The 27,169-nt window shown below is 33.1% G+C and overlaps 1 protein-coding gene across 1 annotated transcript in view; it reads left to right on the forward strand.

Annotated features, from left to right (window-relative positions):
* Positions 1-27,169, forward strand: part of CDH12 (cadherin 12) — an 843,825-nt gene that overhangs the window by 677,877 nt on the left and 138,779 nt on the right. The window contains exon 5 of the mRNA XM_039842741.1: positions 14,964-15,258. Coding sequence (XP_039698675.1) covers positions 14,964-15,258 — 295 coding nt within the window. The remainder of the gene's footprint in view (positions 1-14,963; positions 15,259-27,169) is intronic.

The raw sequence follows: 27,169 nt of genomic DNA on the forward strand, positions 1-27,169 counted from the left end.
GATACTTGAAAAGAATTAATGAGAGTCAGCTATAAAAGCATAGTAAATTAAAGTCAGTTTGAAAAAAGAAAAGAAACAAATCAATGACTACTGTTGCTTTAATATTAGATTCCCTGTGTGCCCCCTAGTTGAAAACTGTAAATGAGAGAAGCACTTTAAATATAAGCTCTGTGAATGGAACTAGAGGACTAAAACCCCTTTTAAGATTAAGCATTTAATTTACTATATGTGATGGTTTAAAACAATATTTTAGATGCACATAACATATAGTAAATACATAATTCTTCTTTTCTTATGGATGCCTTATTTCAAAGAAGAAATCTTTCAAATTCCCATGAGAAGGGAAACAACAAAGAAAAGTAGAGACTATGGTGCCAGATCGTGTACTAAGGGGTGGATTAATGTCTCAGGAGACCAACTGTGGTTCACTAGGGCTGTTATTCAACTGATGCAAAAGAATGGATTACTTCCATATATTTCAATTTTTTTTTATGTAAGAAACGATTTGCTGCTACTCTTCTAGAAATGCTGGTCTGGGAAATATTTTGTAAAGACAGTATCAATGATAATTTACTCAGACACTTCTAAGTTAAGTAGGCTGATTTTCCTAATATTTAGGAGAAACAACTTTTTTTTTTAATATATGAGTTGATGTTGCAGTTAATAATGACATAAAATTATTAAGTTTTATTTCCAGCAGGAAACTATTTCTGTCTCTGTACTCCATAAAATCAACTTGGGATATAATATATAAGAAAAAATTAATATTGGTGCTAATTGTAAAATATATACATGAATTAATGGAGGAGGGACTAGAATTACATTATCATTAGGGTGTATATGTATATATGTTTTAAAATTTTGAAAACAAACTTATTTCAGTTTAATAAAGAAGGAACTTTCTTAGTTTTGTTCCCTTTTTACCTTTATTGGCTGTTGTGGCTGTTGCATGGCTAAATGTTATCACCGTTTCTTTGTTTTTTTCTCTTGTGTATATAGGTAACACTTATAATTAAGTGCATAAGGTTGGGGAGGAGGAAAATTAACAATTATATTGGACAGTAAGGATAAAACACAATTTATACCCCAACACTGAAGTTCCTTCCTATCTCCTTCACACATAAGCCTTGACCTGGTATTATAACCTCAATCTACCTGATTAAAAGGGTTCAAAAGAAAAAGTCTTTTTTAAAACTTACTTTTTATAGCAAGTTTCCTGCTAAGGATGTATCCACAGTCCTCAAATGACTTTATGTCATGTAATAACTTTCAAAACTCTTATCCCATCCAAGTACTAACCATGCCCAACCCTGCTTAGCTTCAGAGATCAGACAAGACCAGGTGCACTCAGGATTGTGTGGGGTTAAGTATATTGTGAGGGAAAGAAACTTAACTTGGAGTGGCTAACACACAATGCAATATACAGATGATATATTATACAATTGTATACTCAAAACCTATGTTATTTTATTAACCAATGTCACCCGAATAAATTTGATTAAAAAATCCTCAAATCCCCAACTTGAAAACAATATGGTGAGATTTGAAATCCTTGTAGATTTTATAAGTATTCCTAAATAATCAGGTACATTAATTTATATATAATCTATTAGCTTGAAAATTTATAGATTTATTAGGTTGCCTATTTGCAATGTAAACAGAAACAACTATATTAAAAATAAATGTATTTAACATTTTCATATATGTTATCATAGGGAGAGGAAGAAAGAAAAAGATTGTGTCCTCGTAAAAAAGTAAAATAAAATTTTACACATTGAAGCAACTATATACAACTTTTATTGTGTGTAAAAGTGGGAGCTGGAAGTCTTCTTTCTGTATTCAGGTGACATAATTCCAGTTATGTCACAACATTTTCTAGCTAGTTATCATGTACTTTTCCATGGACAAATATCATTTTTAGTCTTAGCTATCATTGCTTATTTCATAACTGCATAATGTATCATAGACTATTTATGAATAAGATAAATTATATCGCAGCTTTAATTTTCAGGTTTACAGCTCTCACTTGTGCCATTTTAAATGAAGAGATTTAAAATGTAACTATAATTTTATAAATGTTGTATTCCACAAAATATTAAATGTGATAAAAATGTAAAGTCCAGAAAATATTTGCCATTACTGCTTCTTTCTGTTTACAGGTTTTGGGCCTTTTGAAAAGGTTAAATGTTGGGGCAAAAGACTTTTTTGTAACTGTTGAAAAACTTTCCAAATAGTTTACAGTAAAATTAAAAATAAAGTAAAAGAAGAAGTGCATTAATTAGACTAAGACAAGACACATGGATTTTGTTTCCATTCTTGGACAAGGATTTTAATATTCCAATCTCAATCTCTTCCTACTTATCTCTAAGGAGCTAAAGATTATTAATGATGTCAAAGAAGACAATATTTATAAAATAATTAGTACAACCCTATAAATTATTTAAATAGAAAAGAGTAGTATAATTATTAATAATCAAACGATCCCATTGCATTTGATTTATATTGTTCTTTACACACATACCCAAGTCTGATAAGAAAGCTAATGTCTACTAATTTTACTCTGTGTTACTTTTCCTATGTTGCTAATGGAGCTTGAAATTGATGTCATCCTTTGTAAGCCCACATCGATCTATTCTCAGTCCCTGATGCCATTTCATGCTACCAACTTTTTTTTCATATAAATTCTGTAGCATATTTACATATAAAATCATAATAAAATGCATTTAATATAATTTATCTTACGTGCAACCATCAGAAAACTAGATTCCTTTACTTTTAAATTTTAAAAATTATATAGGCACATAATATTTTGATTGCTTAAACATTATAAGCAATCAAAATACATTGCAAACATGTGCCATGTAGCCCCAAAATAGCACCAGGTCATTTTACTTGGCTTAATGGAAAGAACTCTGGGCAAAGAATCGGCCAACCCAGTTTCTATTTTGATTTCTGTAATTAACTAGCTCTATGATATTGAGGAAATCACTTAGCCTTTTTAATTCTCAATTTCCTCATTTGTGAAAAGAAGTAATTGAAATAATATTCTCCAAGGGACTTTACAGTTCCAAAGCTCTGATTTTATGCCATGGCAGAATCCAGGCATTAAGACCATTTTTTTTCCTTTTCTTTTTAAATCTATACATTCTTCTTAACAATTCAAATTAGCTACCGATATTTTTGGAATGCCTGATTCAAAGTATAATTTGGTTTAATAGTTGCCTGTGATCAACATAATTAGGCGACAGCCAGAGCTGTTAGTCTCTCCAGCCAAGGGAATATGCAGTAGTCTGGACTTGTCAATTCAAGAGTTGTGGCAGAAATACTTCTTGAAAAAGAAAAACATAGCCTAAACTTCAGTTAGGCTTTTTTTTTTTTTTTTAATACATATATTTTGCCAGTCAACTGATATATATCTGAGATGACTGCTCATATGCCTGTTTTATTATTTTCCTTCCTATGAACAAAGCCAATAAATGTCAAGCATCATTAACAGCAAGTCTGCCCTCAAAACCAGCAAATGAAATGGCAACTTCTAAGAGAAGGTTCCAGGATATAAAATGGGTGACGACTTTGTTATATCTTTAATCGTAGAAGCCTCATAGAGGCAAAAGTTCTCAACATTTTATAAGGCAATAGATAAAGCCTGTTTTAAACTAAACTATAGTATAATTTGTATTTTCTTTGTGAGAGGGATCAAAACTTGGAATTAAAGAAAAATCATGTTCAACACGGTGTTCCTTGCAAAAAAGGTAGGAGATTGGCTTGGACAGCAGCTAAATTATAGTATCATAAAGGTTCAAGCACAGAATTTCAAAAGTATTTTGTGAACTGTTATGAGTTTTCCAGTTTGTATCTGTGATTCTGAATTGGAGAAGGGGACTGGGAAGAAACTGTGAACCCTGATCCTGCTCCCCTCAATATATATTTTGCATAATGATGTAGCTGCTAAGCTTTCACTTTAGAAAATTCCATGTTTAAAAAATGCTTAGAATGGCTGGCTTAGAGAATGCTGGTATGGAGCATGATAAAATTAATAAATCTATGAATTTGTTTCAAGTTTAATTAACTGTCATTATTTGAGTGGCAGGAGCAGAGGCCTATGCCACAATGTAAGTATCTGTGCAGAGTGAGACAACACATTTTATGTGACTTCCCACAACAATTTACATGATGAAAACTCTGACCTCAATCCTGAGTTCATCACACACTGGATCTTTTGCCCAGATTTTCTTCATTCAGAAGTTCAGATTGGCAGATATTTCTTTCTGACATAAAACAAGAAACAGAATTGTTTCAAGCTATATAAAGGATGCAGAAGTAGCAATAGTGATATCTGCTACCCTTTTTATTATATATATTTGTTTTTATCAATTTTGATGTTGAACAGATTCTCTACCCATGTTGATCTTGGGGACTAACTAATAGATTTGTCCTCAAATCTGTGGGACTTGATTACAATCAGTATTTAATAAATGTTTGTTGCATGGGAAAAGAAAGTGGGTAGTTCTGTTTTGTGGTGACTTAGGCAGGATTTTTTTTTGTATTAAAATTATTGGGGTGATATAGGTTAATGAAATCATAGATTTCAAGTATACAGTTCAGTAATATGCCACATTTATATTGTGTTGTGTGTTCACCATCCAAAGTTAAATTTCCTTTCATCACCATATATTTGACCCCCTTTACCCTTTTCTACCTCTCCCCACCCCCTCTTCCCTCTGGTAACCACCAAACTTGTCTGTGTCCATGAGTCTCTGTTTGTCTTGTTTATTTGCCGCTTTCAGTTTTATACCTCATATAAGTGAATTATTTTGCTTAGCATGATAATCTCATGATCCATTTTTGGATCTGACAAAACCCAATTCAGAGTAGAAGATTCACAGATTCATTCTATGTGGAAAAGTCAGAATGTATCTTGGGATTGACATGATGTCATCAGAACTATTCCTTCCCCTTGTTTTTGTTTTTGTTTTTGTTTGTTTTTGTTTTCTCTCATTTCAGTCTCCCTTTGTGTAGACTTTATTTTCTTCTATTTCCAAAGCTTCTCCATTCTGTTGCCCAGGGTGTCGGGTGAAGTGGGGACTATCTTAGTAGTCAAGTAGTGAATCCTTTGACTGGAAAGACAAGTACTAACATTGGCCAGATCTGATATTTTTACCCATGACCAAAGTGACAAGATGTAGTAATTAATAACATCACTGGATTCATAGGGTGGATTGGTATAGAATCGCAAAGGAAGGAGCAGATGTGCTTACTAGTAGAGCTGGGATATTGGCAGGGAAAATTAAAGAAGCAAACACATTAAATAATGTGTCAGAAAATCGGGGAACGTAACCAAGAAATCAAAATAGTCTCTTTAATCAAAAGTTATGATTTATTTTAACAAATGAAGTAACAATGCAATATTAGAAATCTATAATTACCTATAGGTCCTAGGTTTCTATTGCTGCATAACAAATTCCCCAGAACTTAGAAGCTTAAGACAACATCAATTTATTAACTCTCACTTCTGCAGGTGGAAACCAACACAGCATGGCAGAGCTCTTTTGCTCAGGGTCTTACAATGAAACCAATGTGTCAGCAGAGTTGTTTTTCTCTCTTGAAACTCTGGGGGAGAAATCAGTTTTCAGTCTCATTCAGACTGTTGGCAGAATTTATTTCCTTGTGATTTTAGAACTGAGGTCCCGTTTCTGCTGCCAGTGGCGATGTGGGGACTGCCCTCATCTCCTCCAGGCTACCCCTCTGTATCAGTAATTCTCTACATGGGTGTTTTGGTTCTTTCACGTGTCTCTGATTTCTCTTTCTACACCTGGGAAAAAAACCTTTCTGCTTGTAAAGGTCACATATGATTAGGTCAGCCCCACCCAATGTAAATTACTCACAAGAGTTAAATCGTTAGCCTTCACAGTCCCAGACATGCTGTGGAGAGAATACACCAAAGGGAGAGAAATCTTGGTTGATGTTTTGGGATCCTGCCGAACACACTGTATGTTTGCATTCAATCATAATTGAGAATTGAGGTTTGATTCGAATTCAATTCTGTATTGAATATGCACAATTTTTATGATCTACAATAATACAGTGAAGCATAATTGGACTCTGGGTTAGTCTCAGAAATTCTGTCTATAGCTTATCTTAATCAGCAATCAATGACATATGAAGAGCAAAATTACAAAAAGCAGTGAAAGGAGATCAGTAAGTAAATTATATTCTTAATCTTGGAAATAATGCATCTGTGCAATCCATGGTATTCATACATCAGCTTTAGTGAAATGTGCTACAGACACACACACATACACATACATCTCTATAGATTACATAAATTATTAGGAAATTTTAATAGCAATGCAATTCAGTATTTTCTGAAAAAAATAATCAAACTTTGAGAGATTTATTCATCATTTAAGGTCTCAATTAATGTCAAATTGAGCATCAGCTTTTATAATCCAGAATCTCTTATTTAAAAAAAAAAAAAGAACTTTGACCTTTAAAAATGCAGTAGCCTGAAATCAATTTATTTCATGCAGGCTTCCAATAATATATATATATTTGCTACAAGCAGTCAAAATTGAGGTTCCAGCCTCCGTGAGAGTTGTTTTCATTTTTCATTTTTTAAAAAATTCTTTTCTTTTTCCTTTTCTAGTTGAAGTCAAAGTGGAACTATTATCTCTTTGGAGGTTTCTCCAGAATCCTATTAGCCCTAGTGGGAAATAAGTGAAACCTGAGAATGATTTCTTCCCTAATGTGTCTATAATGAGAGCTTTAAAAAAAAAATCCTTGGCTAACCTGCATTCAGAAACAAGATACAACTTATTGCATTTCTTACACAGAACGCTTACTGTGTCTGTTTCTCATTAACACACTGAAATTTAGCTTTCAGATTACTCATGTTTTTACTGCTGGGCAAAACCTGAATATTTAATACATAAATTATCATGCAAATGAGCTAATATTTATGACACTGTTATTGTATATAAGATGCAGAGATAGGAATTCATAACAGTAAATTTGACATAAAACAGCTTGACTCATAATACAAAGAAAGCAATTCATACTTGGATTTATTTATTTATTTTTTTGCATTTGTGATATTATACTTTCGAAATCCATTTGAAGTACTTATTGTAAACTGAGGAAAGGACACAAAGGACTTCAGTGAGGTGGCTTTGTGCTTAACACATAAAGCAATCCCTACAGTAATGCATGCTGCAGAAAATGGGTCACCTTCAACCACCCTTGACATAAGCAGAAAATGTAATTTCAGATTGTGTTCTTAAGAGCATTGTTTTATAGTGCGTATATCCACTTGGCATTGTTCATTTTATAAAAAATGTGCATGTGCGAGCACATGAAAACACATGCGAATACTGTCTTCCTCTCTTTTTTTTCCTCACATACAACGTGTACACACGGACACCTAAATACCCTATTTGTATGTTTATTAGTTCATTGAGAGAAAGTATACATGTTAATGACTACTGCTCTAACTAAATGGAGTTACTCCATTATGTTTCTAACATAATGAATTTTTATATGTTTCAAAGCAAATTATGGTATAAACAATGTGTAGAAACTCAGAAAAAAAACTCATTTTTCATTAATTTTTTTGATAAAAAAGTAAGTTACTTTTGATATAAAAGTAAGTTAAAATGAACATAAATATTGTTCACTTTTTTCTAGTTGACTAATTGTTTCAAACATATAATTGACACAGTATACTACTGAGATGATCTAACTGTAAATATAATACCACTTGTATTTCAAATAAAAACACAAATATACATACTTTTTAAGAGATAGATGTATGCTTATTATTTTTTTCTGTAAGAGAGTGTGATTTGAGAAGAACAAAACTATAAAAAGAAACTGTTTAGAATGAATATTTTTGCTGCAGTGACCTATATTCCTCCCTGGACACCTGTCCCCTTAGAGCAGGTACCAAGTTAAGTTCTCTCTCTGGAGCCTTCTGTAATCAGTAATGGGAAATCCAAAGCATTTTTGAATGAAACTATTTTCATTAATGTATCCATAAAAATACAATATGGTGTTGCCCAAAGAAACTGATGTCACAAAACTAATTCTAAGTAGTTTGCATCTGTAGCTAATCTAATTATCTACAAATTTTCATGCTTTTTTTTCTCTCTCTTTTTTTTCTTTTTTTTGCCTCTAGAGAGACCCCGTTTTGAAAGTTAAGAAAAATGACATTATATTAATCAAATTAAAAGAGAGCTGATTTGGTTTAAGTGCTTGTCTCAAAGACACATGGGATTAGACTGCCTGATTTGAATCTCAGCTTTGTATCTTTCTATTTGTGTGTCTTGGGCCAATTTAGCCTCTCTGTGCCTCGGTTTCTGCATCTGCAAAACAAAAACAATAGTAGGGTTGTACTCATAAGGCTGTTCTGAGTGTTAAAGTGCACATAGACTTATAAAGCCATTGGAAATTGCTTAGTAAAGCTTAGAAGCTTGATAGGGGTTTCTGTCACTTTGGATACAATTAGTTTTCTTTTAACTATGAACATAAACAAATATATATGGAAACAAATATTGCTGTACTAGGCTCATTTGGATGTAAATGGAGAGAAATGAAGGGAAATAGACGCTGTGAAGTTAAATTCTCTAAAACAGGGGCTCCCAGCCCCAATCCATGGCCTGTTAGGAACCAGGCCGCACAGCAGGAGGTGGGCAGCAGGCCGGTGAGGGAGGGAAGCTTTATCTGTATTTGCAGCCGCTTCCCAGCACTAGCATCACCACCTCAGCTCTGCCTCAGATCAGCAGGCATTAGATTCTCATAGGAGCACTGGTCCCTGGTACCAAAAAAGGTCGGGAACCGCCGCTGTAAAATATCCTCCAAATTTTACACTATGAATATTAGAATCCACATTTTGCATATTAGGATTCTGACATCCAAAGATTTCAGTAAGTTGAATAATAACATCCAGGTAAGAAGTAATGGGCTTGGCATTTTAACCCCAAATGTCTGATGCTCATAATCATGGATTTTAGATCATTCTATGTTTTACATTAGAGGTAAGATTTGGGTCTGTCTGCTTTATAAGAGTTATTAAATGCATATGCAAAGAGGTTAGGGTACAATATATAGCTTTTGAAAATTAAATTTTACATTTTGAAATATTAGAGTTAGTTTTAAAAGATTTCTATTTGATTTATTATGTTAGTATATTACTGATTAGTTTGGGAACTAAATACAGCTTATAAGATGTGTTATATAGTGCTTGATATTCAGTAAAACCTAATAATAAAAATAATAACATGGAGAAATAGTAAACAGTAATAACAAATTAATAAATAATAGGTAGCTATAATAATGTATCATTGTTATTAATGACCTATAACTTTGACGTTTATCTTAAAACTGGAATAAAACATACAAATTTGTCTAGAGTTCAGAAAAATAACCATGCTTAAAATCATACATAAAATTCACTTTTATTTCAAATAGAGACATCATTGCTAACAATTTGCTCAGAATAGTTTATTGTCTGGCACTGTTTTGTTACTTAAAGTATGGCCCCGTGAAAAATGTTTTACAGCTTTGGAAATGTATGAAAGAAATTATTTAAGCCTTCTCCTCCCATATTTTTCGTCCTAAATCCAGGCACCATGCCAATGACCTCTCAAAATTTTGCAGAAATACCTATTAATATATTGTGACCATCTCAAATGATATAATGTAATCTGGGTGAACTGAAGTTGTAAAATGTGACACTCTATAAACACAGTTAGGATTCCTCTCATATGTAACTACACACACAGTATTCAAGGACAAAAAGAAAGGTGAAAGAAAATATTGGGTGAATAATATTTTTTTAAACATTGTTAAATAACAAAAATTTAACTGAGCAATTTTAAGATCGAATTGGCTTTATTCGATGATTCATAAACCAGAAGATTCCCAAGCAGCAAATAGAAAGGAGCTCTGCTGAGCTTTAGAAAGGAAAGGTTTTTAAAGATGGAAAGTGGCCTGATAAAGGAAATTATTAGCTAAGTACTCATTATTTCAGGCAATGTCTCCCTCCTAAGGGGAAAGGAAGAGGCCTGTCAGAAGGATTAACTCTCTAGTGCTGACCAGGTAATTCTAGGTTGACTGGTTAAAGGTTACATTCCTGGAAGAGGTTGAGACTGAAGTTAGGTTGGGTATCAAGTCTTAGTTTGGTGATGTGGGGCTTAGCACAAGTGACTCCATTTCAGGCCTGTTGTATCTTTTCAACAACAGGATGTATAATACATCCTAGGGTACCAGTTTTTGTTGCTCACAAGCACTGTAAATAGTCTTTGTTCTTTTTTGCTCTTCCATGGCACATGTCTGGGGAGGTATGGGCTTTTTTGAAATGGATTTCTACTTTCTTAAATAGAAGGTGAAATATTTCCAGATGATAAATAGCTTTGGGTCTGTAACTCAGGCATGGGAATTCTCAACTCACAGTGGGCTGTTAAAGGGAATACCCAGGCTTGTAAAGTAGTATTCCTTTTGCTCAAATGGAAACAATCAAGCTAGAAAGAATAAATGAGTCCCCTCAGGGAGTAGAATGGAATAGAATGTCAAATATTCTTGAGCATTTAGTGACTTCAGAAAGAAACTTTGCATTATGCTGTTACTCAGACAGAGTTATAAATCATCTTTGGGTCTGATCTTCTTTTGTCAATAAACAATGTCTTAAAAACAATATAATGGCTTTGTAGCTTATACAGAGGCCACTGTGATTTTTCTGAGAACAGAATAGGCATTAATAGGAAACTAAACAACTACAAAAAAGGAAACATTGAGTATTTTATAAGTTCAGAAAGGAAACTCTGGCAAAAGTAGTTTGTTTTGTACATAACGAAATTATTTCAGGCAAAGAAACTCACATAACATTTTTTAATACCCATTTTTTAAGTTTATTGGAATGAATCTTATTTGTAAACAAAATAATTTCCCCTTCCAACATACCCTATTTTCTCCCCATGCCTAGTAAACACTCCCTATCTGGCAAACAGCAAATGAAAATAAAATCACTGCTGGACATTATAATATAATATAAAAAGCATTTTCTATTCTTATGTGCACTTTTCAACCCAGAAAAAATAAGAATATATTCCTTCCTTTGTGCAGCAGTTTCTAAAATATAATCAGAGAGATGCTAGTAAATACTTAACTTTAGATGAGCTTTCTTAAAACTTTTAAACACTAGAATTCAGATTCACTTACATTCTGAAACTAGCTGGTCTTTGGTATCTTTTTTAAGCTTCTTTTGGCATCTCATTTATAGAACTTTGTTTCTGGGACAAATTTTATTTTAAGCGTTAATACTAAAAGATAATTGTATGGGAGTTGGCTGCTTCAGTCAGTAAATACAGTCAGCACCTACCAGAAACAGCTTTTTAAAAATAATTGAAATAAGAAACATTTCTTGCTGTTCTTTTTAAATGTCTATGAAGGAAACTAGTTTTATCCTTGTGGAATTATTAGCTTGCGGTATGTGTAGCTTAAAGCCACTGTGTCAAATGGCATCATGGGATTTTTCTAGTTAACACAGCCCAAAGATGAGGCAAAGCACGGGAATCCTCCTCCTGTACCTCTCCCTCCTTTATGCAAATGAACTAAGAAGTAGTTGAGCTCTGTACTCTAAGCCTAAATTCCCATGCTGAAAGATTAAAAGATTAAAAAAAAAAATTGCATCTCTAGAGATCAATTTATGGAATCACTCAAGAATCAAAAATTTTTGGTTCATAAAAATTATATTCTTAATGTTAAAATTATCCTTTTATTTTTAAGGAACTAAACAGTAGAAAATGCTCACACACATTCATTGCCTTGTCTATGAAGGGATAAGCAAAAACCATTGACTTCTTTGAATAAATGTAATACAGACATTAAAAATAATTTTGAAGAATTTCAAATAACTAAAATGATTATAGTATATTGTTATTGAAAATATTGACTCTTTTTTATTTTTAAATATTGTGTATATGTACATGCAATCAGAAAATATTTTATGTAAATATAAATATATGTAAATATATTTGAGTATATCTGAAAAGATATGTATATATTTATACATACTCATTTTTAGGTATATATATATAACTGAAATGTATAAAATGATAAAAGAACTTATGTCTAGGTAAGAAGATGATGGAGATTTTCATTTTAGTTTATAATATTCTCTATTCAAATTATTTTGCAGGTGATATGAAGAAAATTTTATAGTACCCAACACAAGGTCAACATCATATATTTGATATTAGAATTGACAGTGGAAAACACTTATACTCTTAGCTAATCACCCATGTGCTGACTCAATCAACACTGAAATAGCTGATTTTAAATATTGTCTGTCAATGCAGGTTATAATATGCGCTCTCCTTTAAAATATTATCATACAATGAGCTACTATAAAAATTCTAATACTCTCAAGAGTTTTACATTAATCATATTCATTTTCAGTTCAAATTTGAACATATTTTACATATGTTTTGAAGCTTTAATATCTACAAAACTCAGATTTATATTAGAAGGAAAAAGTAGAAGAGTAAGGAGTACCAGTAATCTAAATTTAATTTGGATTCTGGATAGAGCTGAAAACACATTTGCTTTTTTATTATGTCAGTTTGAAAAGCAAATGGTTCTGATTTTAGCTAAATGAAGATTTTTTTGGTAACTCTACTTGGTTCACGTTGTAAAACCTACTTAGAATTTTCACTCGGTTTCCACAATATTACCACATATGTTTTTTAGCCATTGGCAAAATGGATCCAGTTTATAAAGTCATTGCTTTTGCACTGAGTTTTTGCCTGTCTCGTATCTTCTAATAAATTTAAAAGCAAAAGCAGTATCCACTCTGTTGAATATCTTTAATAGTATGGTTAAAATTTGTAATTTCAAATTTCTAAGTTCAAAGAAGATTTATCTATGACTTGACTTTTCTGCTTGAAACTGCCTATGCTTGATAGCTGTTTGTAAAAAATTGTGGGGAGGGGAAGGATTTCTGTCATTCACAGCATTTTCCTTAGACTTGAGAAAAATATATTGAAATCCAAACCTAGTGCCCTCTTACTGTTTTCTCATTCATTAAATTATATCCTTCAACCTTTGCTTATACTCATACAAATATATTGTCAGAGAAAATTTTTGTAGTCAAAACAAATTTAAAAATGAATAAGTTCATATTAATAACATTAATTTGAAGGATGATGTTATTTTACTGAACTAAACCAGAGTGTTGAGTTTAAGAGCAAAGATGTAACCATGGCTGAGTTTATGTTTTTTTGTTTTGATTTTATTAATACCAGCAAGTCTATTTGCAATAGACTATTTATATTACTCAAAAATTTACAAGAGATCTGAATTTGTGCATAATTATTTTATTTTTTTTAATTTAAATATAGTTGGTCTATAATCTTATATTGATTATGTCAGTTTTAGTGTACGATATAGTGAATTGACATTTTTATAACATACAGTGTGATCACCTAATTCTAGTAATCAAATGTCATCATGTAAACCTATTACAGTATTATTGACTATATTATTCTTTCTTTTTTCATCCATCTCCGCATCCCGTCCTTCTGGAAGTCATTTCTTTGGTCTCTGTTTCTATGAATCTGTTTTTGTTTTGTTGTTTTATTTTGCTTTTATATTGCATATATAAGCGAAATCATACAGATTAAATTTTAAAGCACAGACCAAATGACTATGGATACTTTAAAACTTTAGCTCTTTCTTTTGACTGATCTGTTGACTATTTGAAATGATCTTTTAAATAATAATAATAAAAAACTTGGACATTGAAATCAGAAGTGTGTACCCAAACAAGTGAGAATAGTTTAAAAACTATTTTACATCAGCATCTGAATAAAAAAGACCCATTATTTTTAAGAATATATATTTCACATAATTTATATAAAAATGTATTTTATTGTATTTATTCATTTCAGATAATTCATAATCTCCAAGACTATATCTGTCTTCTATTAATTTTGGACTCCAGTTTGAAAAACAAACTTCTAGTATCATGGTGATAATTTATCTTCTTTATGGTCCTCTCTCCTACACTATTTATGTGTATCTTATTCCATGCTATAGTAGTAAATTATACATATGTTGAATTTCAAAAGAAATTAGCAAAAATTCAAAAATTTTCTATATGTTTTCAAACATATAGAACAAATTAGAACAAGCAATTTGGCTTTGACTTCGAAAAGATAATCAGTGATTCTACCCATTATTTGGATGTGTAATATTGAATAACTCATTGAAAGTCAGTCTATTAAAATGAGATAACTCTATCATGCATAATTGAAACAGTCCTGGCCTGCCAAAATTCTCCTCTCCTTTCAAATCAAATATTTAATGTTTACTAAGTTCCTTTATCTTATCTTCCACTAAATTCAGGTCCTTGATTTCTACCTTCAGGATATTTGGAGGGTGTATGACTTGGTATTTATGAGCAAATTTATTTTAATTTTAACAATCATTTAAAATGAAATTAAGTATAGGTAAGATTTGTGCTTTTCTTTTTATGAAAATTTTATCTCCAAAAGTATATAAAAGAAGTAAATATGTACAAATGTGCAGAATAGTTGTATTTATGCATGGTGATGTGTTTGGGGGTTATACTTCTGATCTCTGTGACACACCAAGAAATAGAATGAATTAACAGAGGATGAATGAAAGAAGGTATATGTAATCTATGTGATAAGCCAAGTAGATTAAAAGGTAAATGGTGGAATCTTTGGGATACATAGATGTTCACCATAGATTTTTCAAACTTTTTTTCGGTGTGTATTTAAAATGTTAAGTTGATTTAAAAAAAAAAAAAGGAAAAAAGAACTATAAGATTTTTATTTTGTTTAACTTTGCTGATGAAAAATTGTATGATTTCTGAACATAGGACTATCTATCCACTTAATGGTCTTCTCTCTCTCTCTCTCTCCCTCCCCTGCCTGCCCCCAAAGCTCCATTCCGACTTAGATAAGGGAGAGGGCACTGTTAAATACACCCTCTCAGGAGATGGCGCTGGCACCGTTTTTACCATTGATGAAACTACAGGGGACATTCACGCAATAAGGAGCCTGGATAGAGAAGAAAAACCTTTCTACACGCTTCGTGCTCAGGCTGTGGACATAGAAACCAGGAAGCCCCTGGAGCCTGAATCAGAATTCATTATCAAAGTACAGGATATTAATGATAACGAGCCAAAGTTTTTGGATGGACCTTATGTTGCTAGCGTCCCAGAAATGTCTCCTGTGGGTGAGTAGACTAATCAAAATTCCGTCATATGCTACAGGCCTTCTCAACATTTATGTTCTAGAGATTGATATAAACATCGTGTTTTGTAACCCAGAGATTATTCTTCCACTGCAGAGGATACAATTATTTTCATTTATTTTTTCAACATTTTCTCTACTTAATTTTCTCCTTTTTGTTCCATTCTAAATATGTAAATAGATACATAAATATCTAGGCTATATAATAGTCTTCACTATTTTCCCATCTTTTCATGTCCCTAAACTCATAGAATTCCTTTGTACTTTAAGTACAAAACTCACTTTGTATTGAAATTATCATTATAATTTTAGATGTCTACACAGTGCTGGAAGTAACTATCATATCCAGCAAACACCAGATAGTAATTCTTGGCTCAAAGTAAATTATCCAAAGCATATATTGCATCTGAGTCTGGAAGTAGCCCAGAAAGGGGTGTGTTGCATCTTTTGTAGCTATCAATAGAGATTCCAGAAAGATGATATTGTTTTCTTTGAGGCTACAGGTAACCTATAGTAGTTAAACCATCACAATAAAAAACAAATATTGTTATGAAGTTATTAGTAGACTAAATTTACAATTAAGCTATAGTATCATCATCATTCTTAATAATTAATAATATAAATTCATATTTCGACAACAAACTAAATTTATGAAGTCCTATAATATGTATTTTAAGGTTGAGAGTTAAGGATTCCAGCTTTAATGACAATTTTAAATTACAATATTTATTCCTCAGTCACCATTGCAAATCCCTCACTTTATTTCAAAGCCAATTTTAGTTTCTTCCACATTAATAAGATAAACCTACTCATCACTTCCAGCTTCCAACTTGAAACGTGTATGTGAGACTTTGCTAATATTTTCTATGCCTGACACTTCTCAGAGGGCTTCTGCTGTTCCTACAATCATCCCAGATACAAAAAGAAGGTGGCACAGAATTTGAGGGCAGAAGCAGGTTACTGGCTATAGGTGTTGTCACATGGATTTACCATAAACGCACCTGAAATTGTGTCTGTGACATAGGCATTTAAAGACTACATTCTCTCCTTGACCCGACCAGACTTGTTCACTTAGATTTAAAAATTTTGTGTGCATACTCAGTGTTGTATATCTGTTATTCAATTTCTGCTATATTTTTTGAGCTGCCTCTTTTATGGAATGCTATGGTTACTGGAGATTTAGAAATACAATTGGAAGGTATCTTATTAAAAAGTAGTCCCTGAAAATGGGAAAGAACAATTTTTTAAAAAATTGTGACTTGATCTTACAGGAGGAGAAAAATGAAGGTAATGTTTTACGAAAAATTATAGCTTTTAAGAAGACAATGCTATTTAGTAATAAATAGTTTAACCTGGTGCTGACTTCATGTAAATTGGAGAGTTTACATGAATTTTTGACCCTCAGTGGCTCTTTATTACTGAAACAGCATCCTTAAAGCAAACATACACACCTCTGTACAGTATTAGAAAATTCTATCTTATTAAATGAACAATTAGGTCTTTTGTTGTGCCAATTAGGATAAAGGGTAGCTGCAGAGTCTGAGCCTTTACATAAAGAGTTCACAGCTAGTGCCTGAAGAGAGAAATAAATCTGGAAAATCAGGCAAGCGGTAGGTGAATGGGAGAACAAAATAGCTTTTGTGTGCTGTGGTGCTGAGACATAACTTTCTGTGCTGCTGTGAGGATTCAGAAGGATCTATGGGAGAATAGGTTCTTTAAAATGTTTTGCCATGTGCCATAATCGAAATTTCTCATAGATTATTCAAGAGACTCCAAATAAATACTTAAACTGATGTTCAGTATACCCTCCCTTTGTATTGTTATTTTTTTTAATAACAGAGGAATATTTCTTTTGAATATGAAACCACATCACATGCTATGAGTTCACCCAGAAATTCTGGGACTACATTTACATAATGTGCACTTTTCAAATAAATATTAAAAAATATGAGCGCCGCATATAAATTAAATATTAGAAATTAAATACCTACCTCCCACTACTCTTGCCATTCCTTATAATCCTGCCTATACACATATAGTCAAAAAACACAGGACACCCTGTTAGATTTTTTATGGTATTTGTTGTTTCAGCTTATACATGACCAACCTGAAGCTAACCAAAACCTACTGTGCATCCAGGCATCATATTGATGTTTCTAGAACTGAATCCCATTCTCAAGCATATCCTTCTTACCATATGGAAATGCTCCACTGCTCTAAATTCCTTTGTCTAACGATTATTCTTTTCTCATTTTCTTTCTCCATATCCCTTTTAAGCAGTTCCTGCCTCGGAATTATTTTTCTTAGAATATCAGAATAATTTTTGGTCAGAACCAGATGAAGCTCAACATGGTATACTAGGTGGCATAGCTATTGCTGCAGCACACCTCATTATCGGTTTCATATATATGTTTGAGGTATTTTCTAGGCAATAACTCTCTCCCAATCATTGAAAATGTTACTATTTCATGTTCAATAAAAGAGAAGAATTGACCAATTTAAAAATACATGTATTAAAATAATTTATTTTGTAATACAGAATATAAAGAAAGAGTGGAACATTAAAACAAAGTTTATTATGCAGGTGTCAATTTGGCATTAGTAGATTGTACATCTGAAAATACTGTGAATGATTAAACCGGGAATGAAAATTAGCTAAAGCGAAATTTGCAAAGAACATAACTGTGCAAAGGAGATACGGTGGTGAGCACGTGGGCAAAGATTTCAGAGGAGAATCAATATTTAAGATTTGTAAGACTGTGGAATATATTTAGTTCCCGAAAATTGAAGAAAATTCTATGTATATGTGCGTGTATGAATTGTTAAGAGAAAGGTCACTTTATTACTAACTCGTGTGACATCCTATATGCCATGTAAGTAATATTCGTGGATAAAGTGCTTTTACTGTGACCTAAGGAGATAACTTAATGATCCAGATATTCCCCAACTCAGAGTTACTTCTTGGAGACAAATTTGGTCATTACGAATGTGGTCTTAATTTTTTAAGATCACTAGAGTAACAATGAATTACCGTAATGTGCCCTCTTTAATAGCTGGTGATTATGTATCAGTAGGGTATGCAGTTTAAGTTACTTTTCCTAGAGTGCTGACAGGTTTAACATTTTCAAATCCATATTCATACTTGTATTATCTTCTGCTGCCTTAGCTAAGCCATTTTCAAGCAGCTGGTTAGATTATTGGTAACCAGGTCTTTATGACGATCTTTTATAGATGTCAATTCGGAGTCACATTTTATGTAATATGACCTACCATTTCCTGAGCAATAGTTAGGGGCCAGGTGATCTAACTAGAGTTTCATTTCACCATTTTATTTAACCGTTATGATAATGCCATGCATACGATAACTTAATTATTGGTCTTTATTTTTATATGAAAACTTCATTCTTATGTATCAGAAAATAGGAATGACTTCCACACTCTTTAGAACAAAATTAATTATAATCAGTTATACCTTTTTCCTAAGGATAGTGGCTTTTAAAATGTCTTGGGGGGTCTTAAATTTAGTTTTCAAACTCAGATGATCTGGTTACGATTTTGGACTGTGTGTTGGAATGCATAATAATATAATGTTATGTTAATTTAAGAATAGGGGTCCCTTATTAATACAAAATCTGAAGAATAGATATCTCTCATCCGCTGATGTAAAAACAAGTTTAAATAAAACAAGATACACCTAAAAGGAATCACACTGCTGGCTAAATAAAATAAACAAAGAAAAAACCTATTAACATGTCCTTCCTCCTTTTTTTTAATGAACTCTATCTTGTTTTACATGAAACTTGGGAATAAATGCTAAGACTTTTGGTAGAGTTTTTAGTAGGTTATTAAACAGAAAATATTTTCTACATGACCATATTTAGATAGTCCAATTCCAAGAAAGAAATAGGAAGGCTGTTACTATGCTTAACATTGATCTATTTTATCATTATTATAATTTAGAAAATGTATAAATTTCCACATTTTCTTCCTTTCATGAAAATGCCATAGGGAGACAACCAAGAAATGATAAAGCAGATATATTATCTCATCTATGAGCCAGCCTTCGCCACAGAGAACAACTCAAGTAGTATAGTAGAAACAGGTAAACTAGCATTGGTTTCTAGCTGTGTCCCATAAGCAGAGTCTTTGTCAGGAGGATGGAGATAGGATATTGGCTATTTTCTACAAATAAAGATATTCTCCTTGTATAATCAAAATATAATGATTAAAGTCAGGAGATTAACTTTAATGCATTATTGCAATCTGATACTTAGACCCCATTCAGGCTTCATCAATTTCTTCAGTAATGTCTTATATAACAAAACATTCAAGGTCAAAATCACATATGGCATTTAAATGCCAGGTGACCTTAGTTTTTTTCAACCTGTAATTGGGTTTTTTCTGAGGTTTCCGCATTACATATTCAGCATATGCCTCTTCATTAGCTACGTCACATAAATTGTATCTTATCAAGGGAATCATGGTTTCGATTTGTTCCATTAATAATGATGTTCATTTTTATTACTTCATAAAGGTTTTGTATTAGTTATCTATGGCTGCACAAAAAAATTAACCCAAAACTTAGCAGTGTAAAACAACAAGCATTTATTATCTCACAAGAACATAGATATCTGAAAAGAGCTTAGCTGGACAACTCTGGTTTAAGGTTTCTCAAGACGTTGCAGCCCAGCCATTGGCTGGAGTTGTGGTCTTATCTAAAGGCATAACAGCGAGAGGCAGGAATTTGTTTTCAGGCTTACTCACGCAGTCGTTGGCAGGCCTCCGTCCCTTGCTACATGGAGATCTCTACAGGGCCACCTCACGACATGGCAGCTAGCTTCCCCAAGGTGATCTATCTAAAAGAGCTGGAGAAAGAGAAAACACCTCTGGGATCAATAAGGGCTCTCTTATCGTCTTCCTAGAACAGTCTATCTGCTGCCCCCAATTATTCATGTTGCTCTGTCATGTAATATATATTCAGCCCCTTTCTAGGATGCTCCAATTTTGGTCCCATTATTGCATATGTTCAAAGTCTGGAAGCTCATCATTTGAGTGCAAATGAGGCACCTTGTATTAAATTCCTCTTGATCTATAGACCTGGGATACCAAAGAGAACAGTTAATTACTTCCTACGTACCTAATATACAATGGTGAAATGTGCATGAGATGACTTCTTTAGATATCTCTCTTCAAAAAGTAGGGGAGAATGCACAACAGAAAGGAGTTACTGGCCCCTCACATTTCTGAAATCTAGCTGGTAAATGTTGAAAGCTCTTTAATTAGGTTCATAGCTTGGAGATATTTGTCCAGGGGTCTCAGTTCCACTGCCTGGGCTCTTGGTTCCACCTTCTGAGGTCTCCTTCCCCTTTTGTTAAGTAGAATGTGACTTGCAAATAAGCACTCTCTATTTAGGCTTCTTGCCAATAGAATCCAGTGGCTCCAAAGGCCTCCTTGAACTGTACAATCTCTTTTTTTCCTCCAGTTCATGCTTCTGATTTTTCTGCACATATCACTCTTTTTAAGAACGTATAGGTAGTATGGGTATCCCATGAGTTTTCTCGGGGTTGACTGAATTAGTCAACAAATCTCAAGATAAATCCTTCTCTAACTTAAACTCAACTGAGATGCCTGAATGACAAAGTTCTTACATGATCTAGGATCCTCACTGTTTGCTGGAGAGGCTTTGAGCCATACTTACTATTAATCTCAAGAGAGAATTTGTCTGACTAGACAGTAAGTCAATGGACCATCCTTGACTTTCTAAGGTCTTAACAAAAGATTTTACAGTCATTCCTATGGCTTTATCTTTGGACTGTGCTTCCCTTTGTGCCCTGGATTTAATCTGTATTTAGAAACCATTTTTAATTTTACCATCTTTTGCCATCTGGAAAGACCCAGAATCTTTAAAACCAGCAAGACCCAGATCCTTTTTGTTTAAAAGCCACTAGATCCATCTTCTATTGTCCAGGTAAATGCACGCAATGCTTTTTCCTAAATTTTCCATCACTTTGTGATAATGATCTTTCTTTCTCTCATTTCCAATACGATGTTCTTACTTTCCTGCCAGCCCTTACCTGCAGCACATTCCAAGTCCACCATTCAATAAATAGTTTGTTGAAAGCACTTTGTGCTGACATTCTCCTCAAGGACCACTGCCTGACTGCAAAACCATTCTCACGTGTTACATATTTGCTTTGGCAGCACCTGGTGCAAAATTGGTATTATCTACTACTATGTAACAACTTGCCCCAGGATTTAGAGGCTTAAAACTACAAATACGTATTATCTCTCGTTTTACCTGAGTCATGCATTTGGGCTCAGCTTAATGGGGTGTCTCTGCTTCAAAGACTCTCAGGAATTTAGAGTCAAGTTGGCAGTCTGGAATGTGGTCGCATCTGCAAATTCACCTGTGGTGGGATGCACTTCCAGGCTCACTCATGTGGTTGTCATCTGGGAATTGATATCCTATCACTTCTTCACTTCTTCCATATTCCATTTATTAGGACCCACCTGATAAGTCCATTACCCACTACAGGAAAAGAGATTAGACAGTGGTGTGATTATTGGAGGCGTATGTAACCGAGGTCCATCTTTCCTACATTAGATGTGACTTCATTATAAAGTTACTCTTTAGCTCTTTGTGATTGTTACATATTTTGGTAAGAGGTATTTTGAAACTGGAGAAAATACCTGGTTCTCATCGCACTTTCAGATTACTAATTTTTTAAATTTATATCAGTGTGGTCTCAAGGTTTCTCATTCTATTAAAATGATCCTAATGTATTTGTATCATTATTTATTTTAGTATTGAAATTTTAGATTTGGCCAATGATAGCTCTTTTAAGCTGATTTTTGTGTCTTTTAGATATTACCAGTGAATTATTTAAATTATTCCTTATTTTCTAGCCCAAAAATATGATTGGGACTTGTTTTGTATCTTTCTTGCCCCAACTATGGAATAAGCTATTTCTCCAAGGAAGTCTATTATATGAAGAATAATATTTAGAAGCCAAAATCTAGTTGCTATGTGTGTTCTTTGCTATCAGTTCTCCCAGACCCTCTCAGTAGACATAACTAAAGAATATACCTATGTATATATAGATATAGATATAATATTTATTTCTGTATCCTTTTACATATATTGAGAAACATAATTTTATACCAATACCTCCAACTCCAATCTAACACTATCATTTACTCCAGTTTTTCTTAAACCCTTTAAAGTTTTAACTCTCTTCCAAGAGTGGAAATTTGGCTCTTGTTACCTGAATGTATTTTCTCATTTGATCAAGCCCCTGTTTACAACCAATCTTTCATTGCTACCAATGCTTCAGACCCATGGCAGATGACTTGATGATTCCATTCCAGCTTTGAGAATCTGCACTGGCTGTTTCCACTGTTTTCTCTCTCATCATAGAGGTTTTGCTCACCTCGCTTGGGCTTTGAATCCTCACGCTGGGCTATGTTTCCCATGCAAAGATGCTGTCCTCACACCAACTAATGTCTGATACCCCTTGCTAGTCCTTCAGTGTGCACACCTTCCTCACTCTGCGCAGGATCCGATCTCTTGCTCTGTTCCATTGCAGCTCCTCCCAGCTTCCACATCCCCATACCTCTGCCAGCACCAAAGCCTACCTCTTTCCACCCCAGGTAGGCTCGAGGACTGAATTATTCTAGCAAATGAGCAAAGAAGAAGAGGCTCTCTTTGATTCATAAAGGGACTTAGTGTTTCTAAAAGTGAATGTCTCTGGGTTATATTTTCACATGCATTAATAGTGTTTATATCAGGGTTCTGTCTTTTTTTATTTCTTAATTTGTTGAGCTGAATCCAGATTTTTATGTGAGAATCTGAAGATGACCTAGGAAGTGGTTGATAAGGCAAAAATCCTTCCCCCTCACCCCCCAAAAATACTAGTTTCTGAAACTTTTCTGCATATCGGGAGGTATCTTTCTTATTCTTTCTTATTCTTTCTTACAGTTAATTAAATTACATTTAATTAAAAAAAAAAAACACTTCAAGAGTGAGAAAGAGGACTGAACTCAGAACTCTGTGGTAACATGCCCTGGTCATGCAGTATGTGGTTGTCGAACTTGTTAATTCAGTTCTCTGCACAACCATTTCCTAGTTTTGAGTATTTGCATAGGTTATTTTACCTCCTTGTGCTTTGGTTTTCTTACCTGAAAATGAGGAATAAAAATACCTTATTCCCAGAGTTATTGCAAATTTATGAGCAACACTTACCACAGTACCTGGACAGGTGTGATCAATGAATGAGGAAGGATCCTGTTAAGTTTTGTTGATCATCCTTAAAAAACTAGAATGAAAGGTCCAGCTAATTATCTTAGTCCTTTTTTTTTCATATAATCACTCCCTCTGACACATAAGCTCAATATTTACTATCTTTTTTTTTTTTTTTTCCTACAAACTGTACCAAGTCTATTTAAAAACCTAACAGACTTTCTATTCCAATTTACATCCTCTTTGGTGAGTACTCTTTTACCTTAATGTGTGGAGACAAGCTGTTGATTTGTAAGAAATGCCAATTATCAGATTATACTTTTGCTTTGGAATCTGCTAAGTCACTTTAACACATTTGTTGAAATTGAACAAGGCCTGGTGATCCCTCCAGTATCAGCAGTGAAGTAGCCACAGCACACAGCATGGTGGAACTATTTTCAGGGTCATAAGATGTTATGACTGTGTGTTCAGGGAGCATTTTATTCCTTTGTTCGATTCCTATGATTTTATTAGTGGTACAATTGCAAAGGTAATGATATTGACAGTTTTTGTATGGCTTTGAGAGAAGTGTATGAATTGTTTTAGTAGCAGCACAGTGTGTCCCTAAACATAAAACATGCTGCATCGATAGTTGCTTTAGCGGCCACTGATCAGCAATAAATGTTAAAAATTAACAAGTTCCTTTTTTTTTCTCCCTAACAGCCAAATGACTCTAAGCATTAAATATATGTTAGCGGGAGTTGCTTTTTGGCCACTGAGTGCTTCAAAACATTAAACATATTTTCGAAGTATTACTCTTTCTCCAGCCTCCAAGTGGTTATAAACATTAAATATGTTTTGTAAAAACTGCTTTGCCAGCTACTGGCAGGATAGCTATGAACATCATTTTTCTTTAAAGTTGCCTTCCCGCTGCAAGACCGTTTTTCCTTATTTGCTCTATTCTGTTTAGTTTTTGTACCAAAAAGAGCAGACAAAAAGCTACCTTCACCCAATTGTCTCTTACTTTATGATAAGTGATCATGCGAGAGCAGTTACACCTACATAAAACCATGCTGGCAGTAAGAATTCTCTGAGGTTCGATCATTTGTACTGGACATTCCACATAGATGTCAGCTAAATTTTCCAAAATAATTTCTGCTTCTGCTTTCCATTGTTGAAGTATGAAGATAGGCATACACTAAGCTTAGTATTAAAGAAAATAACTTCAAGCAACCAAACACTGCTGGATTATACCCATCAATCAAGGTGAAAGTATTCCATGAAATGAACAGGCTCAAAGACAGGCAAGATGGCAGGACTACTAAGTTAATGAGGTCTTTAGCCCAAACATGATGAAGGACTTGAAATCTATGTCTGGAAATAACTCAATGTGACAATCACATGTAATTCAAAGACAGTGAAGAGCATGTCACTATATAAAAGTCTATCCAGGAATTAGCCCAGTAAATGTATTTATTTTAACCAAATTCACAACAGAAAACAAATGTGGCACCTGAGTTAAGAGAAAAAATAAATCCCCTTTATCATTGTAGACATAGTAATTTATCATCAAGCCAAATAATTACTAAGTAAAGCTTTGATTTCTATAGGATTGAAGTGTTTTCCAAATCATATAATATTGTATTTGCCAAATGTTTTATTCTAGGCATATGTTTAACAGATTCAAAGATTAATGGGATACCTATTATGTACCAGACACTTTTAGGTACGCTTTTAGGGGTTAGAACAGTGAGAAAAACTGACAGAAACAGCACTCATGGAAAGCTTTCATTCCAAAGGTCTAGTGCAGGGGCGGCAAACTATGCCCTGTGGGCTAAATTCAACTCATCAGCTGTTTTTATTGGAATACAGTCACACTCATTCACACTACAGTGGCAGAGTTGACAGCACAGACCTTATAGCCCACAAGGCTAAAGTATTTATTATCAGTTATTTATAGGGAAAGTTTGTTGAGACATGAGATAGTGGATCCAGTATCAGAGAGGTTTTTAAGATAAGGTCACCATTTTAAATACACCTATGAGGCAGAAGAGTGTTTATTCTAGAAAAGAAGGAAGGAAGGAAGGAAGGAAGGAAGGAAGGAAGGAAGGAAGGAAGGGAAGGAAGGAAGAAGGAAGGAAGGAAGGAAGAAGGAAGGAAGGAAGGAAGGAAGGAAGGAAGGAAGGAAGGAAGGAAGGAAGGAAGGAAGGAAATAAAGAAAGAAGGAAAAAGGAAGAGAAAGACGCAAGACCAGAGATAAAGTGAATAATGAAAGCAAGTCTCATATTAACGTGTGGCATGAAATCAGATGCTCCATTGAGTCCATGCTGAAAGGAATAGTTTGACTTTAATAAAATTATTTAAGCAATGTTTTAAAGTATTAAAGGTTCATGGTAAAGTATTTTCTATTTTTCTGTAAACATAATTCTTTTTTTTAGTTATGTAACCATATATTTTTTTTTTTAAATTATAAGCAAAAGTTTAAAACTAAAACTAAAAATATTGAAAGAAGATAACCTCCAGATTGGGTTGAAACATTTCTTCCCCATATGAATTTTGGGGATTCATAAATTCTTTGCCTCACTGAGATATACGTGGTGAAAGAGAAGTTGAAAATTACTGAAAGCAAATTTAAAAACAACAACCAATATTAACAAGTACTACCCTCTAACTTAGAGAAAACTTGTTCAGAAAGTAAGATTAAGATGAGTTTATCAAGTTTATTAACACTGTTTTTCAATTCTGATCAAGAAACTGAAACTCGAAAATAAGAAAATCAGAGCTACAAATTTAAAACTAATTAAAAATAAAACGAATATAAAAATATGGTACAATTTATTTAATTGGCCACAGGACTTGAAGAAAAAAAAAGTCAGTTAAACTGTCATCCATGTTAATTTTGCTTCTGAGAAAAAACATTATATTGTAATAGGATAGTTTCATGAAATGCTTTGATGGTAAGAGAGTGCCAAAATATGATTAGCTACTGCACATTTCAAATTAGACAAGAAAGCACTGGTGGCAGCTTGAATATCGAAAGATTTTGTTTTATTCCATATTTCTTCTCTGTATTTAATCGAGTATATGCTGTTTGAAAGGAAAATGATTTATACTAAAAACATTGATATCACAAGCATTTAGTAAAAACTTCACTATAAGAGGATAAAGCAGACTTCCATTTTCCCAAATCTTTTAAAAAATATAATTACTATTTCTGAATTTGTCATCTTTATATAAGTAATATTTTTCATAACTAATATTAAGTACCTATTTTGCTAAAGGCTTCAATTAGAAGTAACTCACTCATATGATTATGTTTATATTTCCATTGTAAAATATGTTCATTTATTATTTAAACTGAATTCCCTTTTATTATTCTCATTTCTTCCTGGTTAGTCTGGATATTCTAGAATTATACAAAGTCATGTAATTTTTTACTACTGATATTTCTTATCCCCAATTCTTTAAAAATAATAATCTGGTGCATATCTAAAATAACAAAGAATTCTAAACACCAGAAATATAAAAAAGATTATAAAGAATTCATTTTCTAATAGGTCTCAGCTCTATACAAAAGGTTGCTTAAATAGAACGTATAAGAATTCTATTTTGTATTTTTTAAAATTTAATTTGTGTGTCACTTGAACCTTAACAGAAGCCCACACCTGATCACCAA

The sequence above is a fragment of the Pteropus medius genome, unplaced genomic scaffold (assembly GCF_902729225.1).
Source record: "Pteropus medius unplaced genomic scaffold, Ma_sr-lr_union100, whole genome shotgun sequence".
NCBI classification, from domain to species: Eukaryota; Metazoa; Chordata; class Mammalia; order Chiroptera; family Pteropodidae; genus Pteropus; species Pteropus medius.